The sequence below is a fragment of the Furipterus horrens genome, unplaced genomic scaffold (assembly GCF_987537825.1).
Source record: "Furipterus horrens unplaced genomic scaffold, mFurHor1.1.pri manual_scaffold_5, whole genome shotgun sequence".
Classification (NCBI taxonomy): domain Eukaryota; kingdom Metazoa; phylum Chordata; class Mammalia; order Chiroptera; family Furipteridae; genus Furipterus; species Furipterus horrens.
In genome coordinates this window covers 182,898,379-182,917,662 of record NW_028327175.1, presented here as the reverse complement: position 1 = coordinate 182,917,662, position 19,284 = coordinate 182,898,379, and the positions used below count along the sequence as shown (strand labels likewise).

The 19,284-nt window shown below is 45.3% G+C and overlaps 1 protein-coding gene across 1 annotated transcript in view; it reads right to left on the bottom strand.

The window, feature by feature from the left end:
* The window catches only part of PDCD11 (programmed cell death 11), a 38,264-nt gene that overhangs the window by 4,159 nt on the left and 14,821 nt on the right, over positions 1-19,284 (bottom strand). Inside the window, exons 15-32 of the mRNA XM_090278542.1 lie at positions 18,868-19,062; positions 17,536-17,706; positions 16,951-17,170; positions 15,999-16,148; positions 15,458-15,573; positions 13,631-14,172; positions 12,959-13,021; positions 9,529-9,637; positions 8,079-8,168; positions 7,776-7,878; positions 7,179-7,356; positions 5,088-5,144; positions 4,103-4,225; positions 3,364-3,486; positions 2,648-2,948; positions 2,311-2,427; positions 1,459-1,608; positions 996-1,240 (exon numbers count right to left, since the gene is read on the bottom strand). Of these exons, the coding sequence (XP_090134668.1) occupies positions 996-1,240; positions 1,459-1,608; positions 2,311-2,427; positions 2,648-2,948; positions 3,364-3,486; positions 4,103-4,225; positions 5,088-5,144; positions 7,179-7,356; positions 7,776-7,878; positions 8,079-8,168; positions 9,529-9,637; positions 12,959-13,021; positions 13,631-14,172; positions 15,458-15,573; positions 15,999-16,148; positions 16,951-17,170; positions 17,536-17,706; positions 18,868-19,062 (3,053 nt within the window). The remainder of the gene's footprint in view (positions 1-995; positions 1,241-1,458; positions 1,609-2,310; positions 2,428-2,647; positions 2,949-3,363; positions 3,487-4,102; positions 4,226-5,087; positions 5,145-7,178; positions 7,357-7,775; positions 7,879-8,078; positions 8,169-9,528; positions 9,638-12,958; positions 13,022-13,630; positions 14,173-15,457; positions 15,574-15,998; positions 16,149-16,950; positions 17,171-17,535; positions 17,707-18,867; positions 19,063-19,284) is intronic.

The window sequence follows — 19,284 nt, the reverse complement described above, 5'->3', positions numbered from 1 at the left end:
GTATTCAATGTGATGAAAAGCAAGGACCTACAACCAAGACCACTCTATCCAGCAAAGCTATCATTTAGAATGCAAGGGCAGATAAAGTGCTTCCCAGACAAGGTAAAGCTAAAGGAGTTCACCATCACCAAGCCATTATTATATGAACTGTTAAAGGGGGTTATTTAAGAAAAAGAGGATCAAAACTATGAACATTAATAATGACAGCAAACACAACTATCAACAACTGAATCTAAAAAATAACAAAAACAAACTAAACAAACAACCAGAACAGGAACAGAATCATAGGTGTGGGGATCACTTGCAGGATTATCAGCTGGGAGGGGAAGGGGGCGAAAGGGGGAAATGGTGCAGAGATTAAGAAGCATAATTGGTTGGTACAAAATAGACAGGGGGGAGTTAATATAGGAAAAGATGAAGCCAAAGAACTTATATGCATGACCCATGGACATGAAATAAGGGGGGTGAGATTGCTGGATGGAAGGTGGGTATTGGGAAGAGGGGAGCAAAGGGAAAAGAAATTGGGACAACTATAACAACATAATCAATAAAATATACTTAAAAATAAATAAATAAAATCTTTTTAAAAAAAAAGGATCGACATTCCTCTTCATTAGCCTTCAGGAAACTCCCTCTCCTCTCTGCCTGGAAAATGGGCACCTGCAGCGTTCCCCCCCGGGTATGTGGAGAGTATGTTCCCTGTTCTACTTGTGCTCCCCGTTGGGCACCTTATTCAAATTAGAGACTCTTGTAAATGTGACCCCTAGCTGTTTCAGTGAAGAGGACTATAAAATATAAATGAGCAGATCTCTTTCACAGATGGCACATTTACAAGAGAGCCCAGGAACCCCTGGGGGCCCTGGTGGCAGCCACCCCAAGTGCTGTCAGTCTGCCGAGGAGAAAATGACTCACAGGTGGCAAGCCCTGCAAACTGGGGAGACATGGCCCTTCCTGTCCAAAGGCCCCTTGCTAAACCAGGGGCACAAAGCCCAGACCTGAAAGAGATGGTCTTGAGAGCCCTCTCGGCCACAGCCCGGGCCTTCTCGATCTCCGTGGCCTGCAGGTGGAAGGCCATGTATTGCAGCCACAGGATGGAGCTATTTGGGGAGCTCAGCACAAGACGATCAAAATCATCTGCTGACTCTGGCTGTCGCCCAGGATCCATCAGCGCCTCCTCAATACGGGACAGCTCTTTCTCTGCTTTCTGCTTCTCCAACTCCCTTTCCTTCTTGCTTTTCTTCTATGAAAGGCAAAAAAGTAAGTCATCAGCTCCTCAGACCTTGGGCAGGTCTGTGATAGAAGCCAAGAGTCCACAGAGCAGTCCACAAGCTCTAAATACTCCTTGGCCTGAGACTGTCCCACCCCACCAGAAGAGAAACCCACAAGCTAGGACAGAGCACAGGAGACTGACACCAAGGGGTCCCTGCAAAAAGGACAAAGCCCTGCAAAATACGACACCGTGGCTTGCTGTGGCTTCTCGTCCTCCTCGCTGTCTGAGCTCTCTACTCGAGGTGGCAAGGCTGGGGTCAGAGAGTCTAGTCCCACGTCCCAAATGAAGCCGGAAGACAGCTGCAGCCGGGGCAGTTCTGCTGGTCTGGTCTGCTTTTCCTAGAGCATCATGGAGGTGTGTGAGGAGAGCACTCAGCTCAGGCTGCTCCCTGTCCCCCAGCCCCATCCCTCCTGGAGGAACAGGGACTCCCACCATGCTCAGAGAACTTCCCCTCCACCTAGGGCCTGACTAGGCTCCAGTCCACCTGGAAAATTTATAGTAGTAACAAAAAACGTCCTTTGTAAATAAATTCATTTAGGTAACACATTTTAAAAATGCGTGTATGCACGCACACACACAAAATAACATATGCATTGTATAAAATAACCGTCAACTAGGACAGATATGACATATGTTCTGAGGGTGGAAGGAGCACGACACCTGAAGTCTGGGAAGCACTTCCAAGCCTAGTCCTCAGTTCAAGCAGCACTTTGCAGAGGGGACTCAGGCTCGTGAATGCGAAGCCTCCTCTTTACCTGCATACCCCATTAATTTAATCCAGTTTCACTCAGTAAATTAGAATTTAATCTGGTTATAATTTCCTTTATGCAACCCACTCTAGGGGTAAGACAGGGTCCCTTTCCTCAGGGAGCTCACGACCAACTGAAGAAACTGGCAGCCCCATGTTTTCATCTCTTACAGGACATGAGAAAGCACATGGTGCCAAAGAGCCCAGCTCCTAGGCAGGAGTTAAAGACTGCCCCAAACCCCCCGGCCCCGAGCAGCTCCCCGTACCCCACACTCAATGCTGTCCCCCTCACCTTGGGCAGCACGCTCATCTCTTCAATGTCCTCTTCTCCTTCCCGATAATACACCTCAACACCACTGTCCTCCTCCTCTGCCGGAGCAGCTTTCTTTCGCTTCCTGTTTACCCCTTCCTGAGACATGGCAAGTGGGAAGATGCTGAGCCATCCTTCCTGCCCAGGAGGACCCTTGGGCAGCCCAGGGCAACGACACCCCCTCTGCCCCTCCTGGCACCACCCTGTTCCCGGCTTCCAAACCCACACTGTTCTCAGTTCAAGTCAAAACAGCTGCCCCGCTGGCTTCTGAATTGCTCTCCTTTTCATAGCAGGGAGGCCATCCTCCCTGGGGACGCACCTGCTCGCTGCCAGACTCCTGGCGCAGCCGCTTGCTCTGCTTCTTCGCTTGAGGTTTCTGGGGCTCTTTCTTCTCTTTGCTGGGCATCTGCGCCTCCTCCCGCCCCTTCTGCTCCCTCTTCTCTTTCCCTTTCTGGTTCTTCTCCTTCTCTTTTTCCTCTCTGTGGTCTTTCTCCTCTGCCTCTACTTGCCTCTCCCCTTGCTTTAGAAGTAGCTGTCCTCGGGAGGCAGGAAACACATCTGGCTTCCCTGTGTCACCAGGAAGGAATGACAGCTCTACCAGGTTCTTCTGGTGGTTCACACTATGACAGGAAGAGAGGGGGGCCAGACAATGAGGACAGCAGGAGTCTAACAGGCATAGCAACGGCCCAGGCCTTCCTCTCCTCAATGACCCACAATTTCCCGGGCCCTCCCCACCTGCCATGGAATCCATTCAGTATGCTTAGGAATGATTTGCACATTTCCCAGGCTTAGCAGTAAAATACAAGGGACAGCTGTGACATTTCCCTACTTTGTCCCCAACAGCAGGTGCCTATGCAGAGAAATGTCTCCATAGCCGCTTTGAAGAGCTGAGGTAGAACGTTACAAAGGGGCTTTGTTCATCAGAACACTTGCTCCCAACACTACCCAAGCCATTCTACTCAAGTTTTCCTCTCAATTTCTGCCCAGGGCTCCCAAAGAGAGGGGTGGAGAGGGGTGGGGCGGGAAGGCACCTACCTTAGGACCTTGGCCGTGAGCAGCTTCCCTTCGGGGAGATATCTGCTATAAAGGGCTTTCTTGGACGGGCTGTACTGGGAGACATGTGGGTACCGGGCCAAACCCACAACTGAGGGGCCGAGGCTGACAGAAGAGAGAAGGGTCTTGTGGTCATGACAACAACAAAGTCCCAGCCATGCCCAGTGCTTCCACTTTCCCAGGGACCCAAGTTGTGACCGAGATTTATGACAGATGTAAGTTCCCGGCATTCAAAAGGATAAAGCAAGGCACTGGCCATGTAGCTTAGTTGGCTAGAGCATCATCCTGATACTCCAAGGTTGCAGGTTCAATTCCCGGCACATAAAAGAATCAACCAATGAATGCATAAATAAATGGAACAACAAATCAATTTCTCTTTCCTCCACCTTCCATTCTCTCTCTAAAATCAATTTTAAAAAATAAAAAATAAATCTAAAATCAAAAACAAAAGATTAAAGGGGGCTTGCTTTGTAAACTGGAAAAAACACTAAGCAGAGTAAAAAGGTATTTAAAACTGAAAATGGAACTTCATATTCTTTGCCCAACACACTAAGAAAAATTCAAAACTTTTTAAAAAGTAAAAACAACTTGGAATTTTAAAAACTGGTGGACACCTTTGGACTCTCCTTCTTTCCCACGCCCTTCGGAGAAGACAGCAAACCAGGGCAGGCATGGCGGGCATTCGGGCCTGGCCCACGCCCCCAGGCTCCACGTCACTTACCCGAAGAGCACACCGTGTGGCTGGATGGACTTCACATAGCCCCTCAGGAGCTGTCCTTTTTGAACATCCTGAATGGAATTAATTTCGGGATCTGTGATTTTGCTTTTCGTCTCTGGGTTTGTCCTAAAGGAATAAAAGGCTTACATACACATACCTCCAATCCGCTTTTCCCATCCTCCCCACAGCTGACCTGGGATACAAACTTTACATGTAAGAATATGATTCTGGACCTGCCAGTAAGATTAGAGCAGCGATTTTCAACCTTTTTCACCTCATGGCACCCATAAACTAAGTACTAAAATTCTGAGGCACTCCAAAAAATATATTTTTTACCAATCTGATAAAAATAATAGGTACAATTTTGATTCATTCACACCAGACAGCTATGTGTTGGTTATTGTAGTTTTTTTTGACAATCTAAGGGAAAGAGGTCAGTGCCCCTGACTAAATAGTCAGGTAGTGCATGTTTTAAAAACTCTTGCAGCACATTGGTCGAAAATCACTGCTACAGGGCGCAGCCCTACTCTCTCCTGAAGTCCTGCCAGCCGGGGACACATGTCTGCAAGTTGGCCATGCAGAAACAGGGAGAGGCCGACCAAGCCTCCAACCTGAAGCCTTGGCCTTATCAACACCCATTTCTAACCATGAAACAAGCTGACTTCAGGCCAGTCTACTTCATGACACACCTCTACCATGGAACCCTGGGCACTAAAAATCTCCCTTCCCCAGGGCTGCCATCTGGCAACCTTGAGTACCTACATTTGGTTGTTTGAACCTTTCCCTGGGCAACAAGAGTCTAGCAGACAGGTTCTTCTAACAACCTGAAAGCCCTCAGCTATTCTGTACAAAAAGAGGGTACGGTGTAAAGTGGACGAGCAGAAGAAAGGTGGGAAGCCTGAAGACTATGTCAGATCCACATAGCCTGCCTCTCCTCTGTCCTCTAAGTGGGTTTTCCTGCTCTTGTCCCAGCAACACAGAAGCCCACCTGGACGATCGCAGCGACAAAGTCAATACATCGTCTGCAGTCGACAGGACATAACACCTGGAATGAGAGCAAAAGAGAAGGAAATGCTCACATTCGGCATCTCTGGGGAGAGCAAAGGGCTTCAGCTTCCTCTCTGCAAGGCTGACCAACAGGCAAGAGCATGGAGACATGTGACCTGGGCTCCGTTCTTCATCCTGCTGAAACCTGCTGAGGGACTCGGGATGAGTCCTGTCACTTCCCTGAGCCTCAGATTACTAGTCTGTCAGGTAAAAATAACACTACCTACTTTTCTTACCCAAGGAGGTGCTGGGAGAAGAAAATAAGCGGAGACACAAAAAGCCTTCTGGCAGACGCAGTCACATAGTGAGTATTTAGGAGGCAAGACCAGCCCTACATCAGGTCCTGGGAATGTGTGATCTCAGGGGAGAGACAGTGACCACAGGAAACCGTGAGCAGGGGATGACCGAGGTACTACTGCAGATTCGGCGCAGCTGAGCAGTGAGGTCTGAGTTAGGGAGGCTGCCAGGAAGTAAGCAGGGTTTACTCTTTGGCTGGGTTTCCAAACTTATTTCATCTTAAGTGGAAATTAGTAGCCCAAAGTCACAAAGTATAGAATCTTAGCAGTAGAATGATCTCAGGAACAGTACAGTCCAACTTTTCCTCACAACAGGTGTCTGCCTTTTATAACACAGCATCATAACCCCTAGAGCAGGAAAAGGCCTTAAGAGATCGTCTACCTTTAACTGATTAATTTATTACCCACATTTGACAGATGAAGGAATTATAACTGAATGTTACTAAATAAAGCTACTTAGGTTTGGCTATAAATAAATCTATTTAAAATAAGGATTTTGCTAAAACTCACACCGGCATCTGTAAGCCTCAAGAGACAAAAAGCAGAGATAATCCTGGATTTCTCTCTGACTCCTTTGTTTTCTTCGCCCAGGCCCTGGATGTTTTTGTGCTGTTTAGCTCTGATCAGTGGCTGAGAGTTCAGGCAGGTGTTGGTGGCTGTGACACTTGAGATGGGAAAGAGGAAATGACTACTTTCCAGTCTCTGCCTCCTGAAGGTGTCCACTCTGTTGTTAGCTCACCAATTCTCAGAAAAGTCTTTATTGTACCAAGCTGAAATCTGCCTCTTCAATGCTGGTTTGTTTATTCAGGCTATAAAATGGTTTTAAAACTATAAGATAGGTTCGTTTTTGAACATCTAAGAGGTTCATAAATAGATCACCCCTCAACTGCAAACAGTTACCATTCTTTTCCAGAGGGCACCTACAGATCAGTTTTGGTTTTGTTTTGTTTTTTAATTAAAAGGATGAATGTTTCAGTATAAAAATGAGCAAGCAACCTGGACAAGCAAAGTACAGAACTAATGTAAACAGTCAATAAACATGAAAAATGACAATCCAAACATGCGAAATGCATACTAAAATGGGAGATCAATTTTTGCTTATATATTCAATGGCTAAGATCAAAAAATAAGAATATTCACTGTTGAAAGGGGTGTGACAGTCACATTTAGTGTCAATAGGGATACAAGTTAGAACAGTCCTTTTGAATGTCACATTGGCAAAAAGTATATCATATGACCAATTTTACTTATAGGGATTTATTTCACAGATATACTTACACCAGCACGGAAACATATGTGCAAAGATACATTACTGTCCATCAGCAGAAAAAAATTTTAAATAAATTAGGATTAAAAACCACATAACAGGATACTAAAAAAAAAGTTAAAAATAAGGTAAAAGAACAAGGTTGATTTAGATATACTGGCATGGGAAATGAAAAAAATCCACAATAAACTGCTATGAGAAAAAAGCAAGTTGTAGAATAGTATATTATATTATATAATACAAAGGAAAATTATACCTATATATATGTTAAAGTCTTGAAAGATAGAATCCAAAGTGTATAATGGTGAAAAGTTGTATAGAAAAGGAGAAGCCACAGAAATCTTCATTTTCTATACAATTTTCTTTTTCCGGTACATAATCACATTTTACCTCTATAATTAAAATTTAAAAAAGCAAAAGAAAAAACCACAATCCACAAATAGGTGAAAAGAGGAAGAAAACAGCCTACCTGACTATCTTCTGGGGAGTGAAGTCTTCCAGGGGTGTCTCTGAGTAGGAGTCACTCACGTGAAATATACTGACTCTCCCAATCCTCCCGAAGGGGAAGGAGACTGTCAGCCCCTTCATGGGAGTCACCTTCACCACTCGGCCCATAGCCACTTCCCCCTTTTCAAGCTTGTGAGGACCTGGTAGGAGAATGAACCTGATTCAGGGAAGAGGAAATAAGCCAAGAGAGCAGCTGGAATGCTCACCAAGCACCAGCTGGGGAGGGAGGAAGCTGCCCAGACCTGAGGTACCTAGCCTGAATGGACCAGAACAATCATGAAGACCCAGATGACCATGCCATGTAGTCAAAAATCCCAGGGCCACGCAGTAGACAACCCTTACTGAGACCTAGGAAAACCAACTGTGTGAAGGTAATGCAGTAATGCAAGTCAAAGAATAAAGCTCCAAGAGAAATAGTTCTAAGAAGGTACCAAGCACTTTAGGCTTTCTGAGGACTCTAACGCCAAAGGCATCCTTCAACCTGGGCAATAACTAAAGACCCCTTCGCACTCGGTCTGACCCCCTCCCTTCCTGACCAGGTCCCATTTCATTGCCACACCTATGAGTGAGAGACACAAGAAGGCCTTGGAGGAATCTGGGCCAACCACGGTGGCCTTCAGGGCCTGGCCAATCTGGAACTTCTTATCTGGATGTTTCAGCACCTGGAAGGACATAGAAACTCCTCTGATGTTTGAAGAAAGGTCTATCATTTACCCAAACATTTAAGTCTCCACAGCAAGTATCTTCCAAGCCAATCCTTGAATAAGTGTACGGTTCCTTGCACCTACTGTGAACACACAGCAGACACCGAGCCAAGCTGAGGCAGCCTGGGCTCCCTCCCCAGGACCTCGAGCACACTGACCTTGGAGCTAAGAGAAGTTAGCAACAAAGGGATTCTTCCCCGGATGTCTGGGGCAATCTCCACCTCAAGCCATTTCTTAACCACGTTGTACTGAGGAGAAAAAAAACAGGTGGGGACATGGAATGAGACAAATACAAGCGTTTCTTCTTTTCCCTTCATTAAAATATACTCTCCTAAAATCACTGGGCTGTACTTCTACATTTTTTCCAAGAAACCACCCCTACATCTCATTGCCCCTGCCCAACTTCCACTTCTCACAGGGCTCCCTCAGAGTCCAGCTCAGAGCCTTCACTAGTTCAGCAGGACGTGCAACCCTCCTGGTGCTCAGCTAATTAGGAGGCAAGGAAGGCCTTGGAGAGGCCCTCAGGCAGCAGCACCTCCCCTTGACCTCTGCAGCCTCCACCAAGCTCTGCTGTGCCCAGTGACTGCCAACAAGCTTCAGGAGCCAATGGCTTACATCTAGACCAATTTAGAGTTTGATCTTTCACTATTTACACAGTCTTCTACTCTAAACACACATTCCAATTTTCAAGTCAATTTAACAAAACATCTATCAAAGAGCTATTATGCACATGGCATGATAGTGATAAATAAAAGCCAGGCCCTCCTGACAAGGAGACAGCCAAGTGATTGAGTATGCAAATAACTACAGCAGCAAGCAAAATGGAGGAAGTACAATACGCTATGGGAATATATAGGAGAATTAGTAATAAGGGATGGTTAGAAGGGCTGCACCCTGAAGGACTGTAGGCAATAGGAATAGAGGGAATGCCAGGTACAGAAATAAAGACAAGAAGGGGAAAAGAGGAGGTTTTCAGCATGACTGGTACACCAGATTCATGAGATCAGATTATGAAGAGCCTTAAAGTCATCTGGGGTTTATGAATATCTACAGACACAGGTAAATAAAGGGATCCAGCACGAGTGACATGCTCAGATGGATGCCTATGGAAGAAGAATCTGGCAACAATGAAGGAATCATTCCTCAAGATCAAGCCCAGTCCCACTTTCTCTCCAATATATCCCAACCAGTACAAGTCTCATTGATCTATTCCCTTTTTGAACCCCTGTTCCACTGGGGGTTAGAACACACAATCTGGCACCCAATATCATTCTGTGTCTCATCTGAACTTTATGAAAGGCAAGTATCTAAAATCCAATAGTGCATTTATTTTAAATTTTGCTGTATGATGTATTTTTCTTTATATCTTGTCCAATTAATCTATAAGCATGTTGAACTGTGAGCTCTTATTTGCTGTTTGTAAGCTGTAAATTTAGCTCCTCAATTAGACCAGAAAGTTTTCTAGGAGGGAAGCCTTACATCTTCTGCCACAAACCAGCATGGTGGCAAACACAGAATCAAAGCTTAGTGTTCATGGCCCTTGTCTCCAGCTTCCCCTTTTCTTCTGAGAAAGGGATGGCATCACATTGCAAGGCATGCACTACTCACCTTCTTCAAGAAGCAAGTCACGGTCTGACCAGCCTGGTACTGTTTAATCTTCTCCAGAGGGCTAACAGAGTGCGTGTTGAGTGCAGTGGGGCCGTCCTTCTCCAGCTCACTGTTTGCAGAAAGGCAATGGAAAGAGTAAACCACACTCTGGATGAGCCTCTGGCTTGAAACCACCTCCCCCCACCAAGTGGCCATGGATACATTATACAGGACTCGCCAGCTCACACAGGCCCTCCACCCCCTCTTCCTCTCCTTCAAGGGCAGGTTCACCATACCCGCAGGACAGCTAATCTTTCCCATTTCATTCACCTAGGTATGAACAAGCTATAAGGTAGGTAGCCTACAACAATCTTTACAATTTTAGGAAACAAACTTATTTCACTTCTCTCTCAATACTTTAAGCTATTGCTTTATAGTTAGCAGAACTGCATTCACAAATAATCTCTCACTGAATGTGACAACACTCTCATGTATGAATCAGGCAGAGTCGATATTATTAAACTCATTTTATGATATTGAACCAGGAGGTGAAGTCAGGGCTCTGTCCCCTAAGCTTCTTGATTTTCTTTCTTTTCAGAAAAGCAACAGGAGGATGTGGTCTGAAAGTTAACCCAGCCCAGCTAATGCTTCTGTACTTAGAATGAAAAAAATGTACTCACTCAATAGCTGACCTGAAATGCCTGTTATGGGCTGAATTATACCCACCCACCCCCAACAATCCAAATTCATATGTTGAAGTACTAACCCCTCAGTACCTCAGAATGTGACTATATAGGGAGACAGGAAATTTAATGAGGTAATTAAGTTAAAACGAGGTCATTAGAGCAGGCCTTAATGCAATATGCCTGGCATCCTTAAAAGCTCAGCAACAACAAAACAAACACAATCTAATAAAGTTATTTCAAATGAAGTTAAAGACAACTAAGCGCTAATACCGCTACCTTAAGGGAAAACAAAAACAAAAACAAACTTGTTGGCCAATCCAATATATATTAATAAAAGGAAATAGGATCTCAAAGAGGTATCTGTGCACCCATATCCTGAGCAGCATTATCCACAACAGCCAAGTGTGGAAGCAACCTAAATGTCCATCAGTGGATGAACGGATAAAGAATATTATTCAGCCTCAAAAAGAAGGAAATCATGCTAATGCCACAACATGGATGGACCTTGAGAACGTTATGTTAAGTGAAATCAGCTAGTCACAGAGGACTATGCGTGACTCTACTTATTTGAGGTGTCTAACCTAATCAAATTCAGAGAAACACAAGCAGAGGCTAATGGGCAGGGAGAAACACAGAGTTGATCACTGAGTATAGTTTCAGTCATGCATGATGACAAATGTGCATATAGCTAACAATACTGTGACATAAACTTAAAAACTGTTGATAAATTTATATTATGTATTTTTAACACAATAAAAGAAACAGGAGATTAAGACACAGATACATGCAAAGGAAACCCCATGGGAAGACAAAGAAAGGCGGCCATCTATAATTCAAAATGAGAGGACTCAGATGAACAAACCCTGCTACTGCCTTATCTGAGACTGTGAGCTATCAGAATTGTGAGAAAATAGGTATAAACCAAAAAACCCAAAAAACAAAAACCCACAAAGAAGAAAACACACACACACACACACGTGTGTGTTATCCTTTTTCTTTTCCTACAATAATTTTAAACTGCCTGCCTACAGAATAACTGCAAAAAAAGGGGGGGGGGGGTAGAAGGTTGGCCTAATTGAATTAATGTTATGAGAAAACTCACTGACCAGCACACATTCCAGAGATACACACATTTTAAGACTTGAATGCTCTGCTCTCTTAACTCTGCCCCTACAAAAGAGTAACTGAGCGGGAAGCATCTCATCTTGAGCGACCCTCAACACCCTGAACTCAGCTCTAGTACAGATGGCATTCTCTTTGCGCACAAGAGCTGAGCATTTAAGTGTGGAATAAAGATGACTATATTTCTTCAATAAGTCAACATCATTAATTAAATGTTTTTCCTCTTGACTTCAACATATATATTTTAAAACATAAACATTAGAGAAATATGGCAATAATTCTATTACGTTTATACTATGTTTCTCAGAGGCCTTGATTAAAATAAGTAACAATGCAACATGGGCGCAGGGGGAGGTGGCAGGTGTGCCGGAGTCTATCTGTCCATCTTTCTGTTACTGTAACAACCAGCCCCCACCTACTCAATACATGCACCTATTTCCTGGCTCGCCCACACTGCTACAGACAAGCAGCACCACTCTGGTTCATGCAAGTCTCCTCAGACAGGAGGGTGGACCATTAACTAACAACAGCACTGTCAGTTAATGAGGAGGTCAAAAACCACTCAGCGGGTTCCCCTGCAACATTCATTAATTCAAGGCATTTACGCTTAGCTTGAATAAACTACTTGACCTCAACCCTTAATTAAACAAGACATCATGCCTCAGAGGTGAAGCTACTACATTATACAACGACTAATGTGATGAGGTCTCTTCCCCCAACCCCAAAACAAAGACTGGAAGGGGACACAATCAAAATCTACAAAACTAGAGAAACTAGAAATTAAACAAAGAGTAATGTATGCTCCACCAAACCTCACTGTTTTGGAATTAAAGGGCTTACTTTGAAGTTCCAAGAGTGTTGCTAGCATTTGGAATTCAGTGTCCCAGGACTATCTCCCTGCCTCAGACATAAGCCTTCTCAAAAATATTCCATTCCGACCCCTTCAGGACACGGACCAAGCCACCTGAGAGGCCCTTCCATAATAACCCTAGGCACTTACGACTTACAACGTGGACAGGTCCCAGGGCAGACCCTGCAGGCCGTTACTAGCCATGTACCCAGCTTCATTCGCTGACGGCCTGTCAATCCTGAAAGGCTTGCTTTTTGTTGTTGTTTTCATGGAGGAAGCCACAGCAGACAGGTCCATGGATCAAAATGCTAAAGATCCTCTGAAAAAATGATCCCAGCAAACTAGACCCACCACTACACGGAACTACTACCTACTTCTTCTCTACACAGAATCCCTCCTAGGACACACCTATGTAGAATCCACTAGAGCATGATCTAAAATTCCAGTCACCAAGTAGTAGTCTGCATTCAGAAAACAGGTATTCTTGGCTATCTGTTGTTTATTTAGGAAATTGGGTTGAGCAGAATCGTTTCTTCTGTTACATGCCTACAAACAGAACCGCTATCAAGCTTCAAATAATACTTAAGCCCCGAATACAGCTTTTACATTAATTTTCATATAATCCCACTAACTAGCCCTCTGAGAGCCAAAAATCCCTACTAGAGAAATAAGTCAACCTGGACAGGGAGGCAAAGCCAGTCACAACCCTGGCAGAACCGAGACGAGAACTCGGGTTCCTGCCTCCAAGGCCCAGAGCTCCTTCCACGAGACCACACTGCGGGAGTCCCCTCACCTTGGCCGAACACTCAGCTCCGGGATGGTTCGAATAAATCGGGGATGACTTATTGGGAGAAACCTGGGGATACAAATAAGGTCAAATCATTTCTCTTTTCCTCTGTAACACCATACTCTGGAGATCAGTTTCTCTCCTCTCCCCACCAAACCAAGCTTAAAAAGCCACCTGCCACACCACCATTGGTGCCCTGTTAGGCCTGAGGGTTCCCATCCTCTGCACTACATGTGAAGGAGCTGGCTCATCTGATCTTTCAGGATTTTCATAGGAAACCCTGAAAATAACTTTCCTTACAGACTATATACTCCAACTCCTACATTCTGAAAATCAGGAAATTAAGATCCAGAAAAAATAAATGACTTCTTGAAGATCCCACAGGTAGTTATTGAAATTAATAATGCAAGTTATTGGCTAGACTTTGAAGTCTTTTTTGCTTTTCTCATTGTAGCAAAGTTTTCTGCTACAACAGCATATTGTAACAAGATTTAAAGTAAATGAGTATAACTAAAGTAAGGATTAATTACAGTAGCTGCTGATGCATACAGAGCAATAACTATGTGTCAGGCAGCCTGTTAGGCACATTACATTCTAGCTGGTCTCTCAGCTTCCCTACAAGGCAGTCACTACCATTACTCTTGCCTCAAAGCCACCCACCCCCCACAGCCTCCATACTTGAATGTCTTCATGTCTCGCCCACCAATCACTCGGGCAGTGACCATCTTCCCAACTTTCAGCTTGGCAGTAGGACATGTGCCCACTGGAACATCATCTAGAATGTGGGAGGCATGGATACAGCCAATGACACCATCTTCCAGGGTCACAACCACGTGGGTGGGCTTAATGGACTTGACAGTCCCTGTCACCAGGTCCCCAATGGAGAGGGTGTGCTTCTTTATAGTCCCTACAACCATTGCTGGATCTCCTTCATCATCCTCATCGACAGTCTCAGAGTCCTTCCGGGTCGGTCTCATGGTCCTCTTAGCAGCTGGCCCCTCAACAGCCAAAAGAAGACCAGTCACTCCCGGTTCCGTCGTCTTGAGGGTTAGGGACACACCCTGTCCCACCTGCAACTTCTCCGAGTCAAAGCGGAAGGTGTCATTGAGATGACAAGTCAGGGAGAAAGCTGCCAGGTGGCCAGTCTCTCCTAAGGAGGCAATGGCAAAGGACTCCTCCAAGAACTGCACAATCGCCTGGTGTTCACGGCCTTTCTTCAGCTGAAAAACAGAGGAGACCCACCATCCCCATTTCTTACAGGGCACAAATACTCAGGGCTACACCCAGTGGGTGGGGCTGGGAGAGCCTCTGGTGTCCAGGGGAGCCAAGGCCAGTCTGGGTTCACTTCCTCGACCTCACTTTCCCCTCCTGTACTCTGAGGTGCCTTGACTAAACTCAGAGTGCCACACCAGAATCACCTAGGGTTAGCTTTTGCTCTGTTTGAATTCAGAGTCCTAGGTCCTGTCCTAGAACTAGTGAAATCCACCAGGTGACTTCTAATGGCACTCCAGCTTTAAAACACTATGACTCCCCATTCTCTTAGTCCTATAGCTCTCCCCACAGTTTTTTGACTCTTTCACTCAACAAATAGTCACTACTGAGAACTTACTATGTGCAAGGCATTTAGCCTAACTTTCCCATAATTCCAAGCTGTGCACATGCTCTGATATGTACCAGCTTCACTTGGATGATGAAATGGAATAAGGACCTGCTAGAACACTTAGTGAGGGGTTAGTATTCTTTTCTGTTTCTCTTTGTCTCTCAAAGTCTTAAAATTACAAGCAACTAGAGGTCAAGGATTATCCATACGTAATTCTCTATACCATATCCTACTCAACTGGGTGCTTAATAAGTACTTTAGACAATGACCAAATATATATATCACCCAGAGAAAAAATTCTACTAAATTTGAGATCTCGCTAGAACCCATAATTCTCTCATACAATCGTGTTCAGAAGAGGGTATCAATGAGCAGCCTGGAGGTCAGAGCTATCCAGACATGTTTTGTTTGGGTCATATGGTATTTCTTAAAAGGGGTTTTCAACCTTCTCCACTCTTTATTTCAAATAAAAATCCAGATTCTGCCTTGATCTTAAAAATCAAAGATTTATCAACACCAGACCCAGATGCTCCCACCCAACACCACCCAGATGGAAACGAATGATCTGGGTCCCTTGGCGGCAGGGCACGCCCTCTGCTGGCTGTCAGGGCCTTACTGTTACCATTCCCTGTAAACCGCCTGCCCCGCTTCACTCATTCCCATCACCTGCTTGGCCCTTAGACAGGTGACCATAAAATGTATCATCTCAGCCAGAATGAATGTTGGTGCCAGTAATAACTGCACCAGGATGAGAGGTATAAACTGGGAATGACACAGATAAAACCAGGCATAAGGTCAACCCATCTCCAAGCATTTGTGTTAGAATTTCTGAGCAAAATGTGTGGGGCTGAATGGGTGTATAATGCCTTTAAAAGCATGGAAATTAAAGTCATCAGCAAATTTACCTTTTTAGCTTTTCTATTCACCAAATCGTGGCAAAGGGAAACATGTACTTCCAACTTCAACAAGTCAACATGTAAGATCACAGCCTTCTTTTTCTGGCCAGATTCTACCTCCTGCCCTGCAGTGAAGAACCAAACACAACATGAGCACCACCCAGTGCAGGGGGAAGGGAGACAGCATCTCTCCAAGAGCCCTGCAGACTCTCAGGCACAAAAAGAAAAGAGAACACATGTCCTGGGCCTGTGTGGGCTCAGCACACAGAGGGCCTGGCTCCCATGATTCAAATTCAGGTGTGCCTTAATTTATGCAACCTGATACATAAAACTAGACTTACCTAATTATAACAATAAAAGGATTCATATCTAAACCTCCTTTAAATGCTGTCAGTTGTCCTGATTTGCATTCACACAAGACTGGCATACCAGAAGTTTCTACCGAATCAGCTCATCTACCCTATATATTTGGAAATCTGTATCCAGGAAAGGAAGGAATGGGCAAAGGGTTTCTGCCACCAATCGTGGCGGACAAGACCAAAGCACTCACCTGCCCGATGATATTTGCTGGCTCTCAGAACCAGGCCAGGCACCGGGCCCTCACTGAATACCACAGAGCCATCTCCCAACACCTCCTGCACCTCTAGGTCAAGGACCATCCCTGGGGTCATCTCAGCCAGCGTCTGGATCAATACAGAGTCTGCCCAAGACCCAAAGAAAAAAACAGGGATTAGCAAGAAGAAACAACATTCTTACTGTTCTTTTCCTTTGAAAATGTGTTACCACATAGAGGACAGTGAAGCATTCGGACCACTGTGAAGGGAAAATCACTTTCAGTAAAAATGTTCAATACCCATGAAAACTCCTATCACAGAAAGAGACATCTATGCCTCTTGCTAATCCTACCTGGCCATAATTCATGAGTATAGCCAACAAGTACCAGAAACACATACTTTCCTTTGGTTTCTGAATCTTCTTCTTTCTGTTTGGAATCTACCCTCCTAAGCTTATTATTCCCAAATCCCATTACCATTCTAACAATCCTACACAATTGTTCAAAGCTTAGGATGGTCAGAAAATAATCCCTCACAAAGTCTTCTAACAAGTCCCTGTTCCATTTTATCATCCACCATATATTTGGCAAATAAAGGAACAAAAAGTGAAGAGGTGAATAGATTCACAACAAACGCAAACCTGAGGCCACAGAACTAAGGGAAATTTTGACTCTGGATGGGGCAGGAGCACAAGGGAACTTCCGGGATGCTGGTAATGACCTCTATCTGAAGCTGCATGGTAGTTAAACAGGCACATTCATTTTAAAGACATTAACTGAGCTGCACCATAAATGATTTGTGCATTTTATGCATCATACTCCCATCTTGAAAAGTCTATCAAAAACTTTTCAAAATCTAGAATGCCCAATTACGCAAGGGAACAGATAGGCAATAGCTTACAATGCATGCTGCCCACCCAGCCCTCATCCTCTGCCCTCCTGCTCCCACCTCGGTTGCTCATGAGACTGCGCACGCCCTGCCGCTCCTCCAGGCACTGTTTCAGGAGGAGGAGGCTGGTGGCAGCCAGGTCCCCCATACTACAGTCTGACAGCCGCAGAGACAGCAGCATCCGCTGCTTCTCGTCATCCACGTTGGTCACCTTCGCAACCACCGTCTGCCCCTCGACAAAGTGGTCACTTGTGGAGGTCACAAATTTGTCACTCATGATCTAAAATGAATGGGCAGAAAGTGAAAACAGGAAAACAAGTCTCTATTAAGACAACCCACTTAACGTGCCCAGAAAGGGGTGTGAAAGGTAAGAGACAGGACCCAAAAAGTTCCCCCAGCCCTCTCTGAGCACAGCACCACCCCTTCCATAAAAACAAGAGTGTGAAGTAGAAAAGGGGTCCCCTCCTCCAGGAGGACACAGCTGGGCAAGAGGAGCATGGACTAGATCTCGGCTCCATGCCCCCTCAGCCAGGAGCCTTTATATCATACCCCTGAAAATTATTCCAGGGATCAGCATATCTTGCTCCTTCCCATCAGCCCTCCAGTTCCATGACCCTATGACCTTGTACATGCAGCTCAACTTACAGCTTTGGGGGCCAGGCCACTAAGACCTGAAGGGAACTGGATGAATACACCATAGTCTTTGATGCTCTTCACAAAACCAATGAGAAGCATTCCGGGGTGGATTTCTGAGAAGCTCTTGGGATCCTGGCCACCCTCTACTGTGGAGACCAAAGCTGGCTTCCTACAAAGGAGCTAGTGGTACTCCATCAAGGAATATTCCAGAAAGGGCAGATGAAATGTCCATGTCTCCCACCTTTTTCTACTGTATACCCTCTGCTACCCCCATGGTTCTCTAAGTGTGCAGACCAGCAGCAGCAGCATTACCTGAACTTATAAGAAATGCAAATTCTTAAGCACCACCCCAGACCTATGAACTAGAAACTCTTGAGGTGGGACCCAGCAAACTGTTTGAACAGGCCCTCCAGGTGATTCTGGAGCATGGTCAAGTTGAAGAATCAGTTTTTTCCCTTTCCGTAACTCCAGATGACTGGAGGGAACCAAAGCAGGAATGGCTCTTCCCCGCAGCTTGGCAGCTAGACTGGCTTTGACACAACCCTCCACAGCCTTCACACTAACCAGCCCTACTTCACCTCCTCTGCCTACCTTCACTGTAAGAAGATGTTATAATCTGTGAGCAAAGAGGCAATGTATCTCCTTCAAAACCCACACACCAAGATCAAAGTGAACATTCTAAGCCCCAGATTCCTTTGAGGGGGTCAGGGAGGAAAAGGAGGAAAGGCCAACAACTACCTTATTAATTACAGTAGTCCCTTTCTATATCACGGTTCACTTATCATGGCCTCACTGTATCGCGGGATTTTTAAAAATATTATATTTAATTAGTTATCATGGATTTTTTGCTATATCGCGGGATTTTGCGGTACTGTATATGTATGTTGTTAGTTACGTAGGTTTAAGAGTGTAGAATAAATGTAAGGTTCCTACTTTGTGGGGGGGTCTAGAACGTAATACCCATGATAAGTGAGGGAATACTGTATTCCAGCCCAAGGGGTGAGCACCGAGCACCTCGAGAAGGCCAGATGTGCTACTGGCAGTATCCTGCTGGGCCTGGCAGGCTATACCACCTCCCCCACACCCTAGACCCCACTCTGTCCTGACCACCAGCATCCACTGGTTGGATTCCAATCCCACTCTTAACTTTCCACCAGGGAAATACAGGGAAAGTGCAGGCCTGCTCAATGATTTGGTTTTATGGAAGTATTTCTGTAGTCAAATGGCCAACTTTTTCCATGGAGTTTCCAACTAAGAGCACAGCCCAACCCAGAGTTTTCCCCTAACAGTGACTGTGACTCCTCTACCTCCCATGGCTCTCCAGATACCATCAAAGGATACAACGTGTCCCTCACTCTGGCTCAGACACAGCACTCTGTGAAGGGTGTCACCAGCCTGGAGCCAGTGATACAACAGGGGGCCATTGGCAACGTGGTCCGACAGATGAGACGTAGGGAGGAAAGCAGGGATGTTGTGGGGCAGGATGGCCACCTCCAGCCCATCTTTGGTCTTCTCTAAAACCTTCACATCCACCAACTATCAGAGACAGAAAGGAAAAAAAAAATAGCACTTGTGTAGCACAGAGAGCAACCTCATCTGGGTGGGGCAGAAATCAGAGGCATCAAATTCCAGCACAAGGAATCACGGCAAGGTCAAGATCAGAGTTTTCCTCCACACTCCACACTGCCGTCCCCAGACCCAGCAGGCACACATGCACACCAGGACCCACTAGGGCATTCACATCACCCCTCTCCCAGT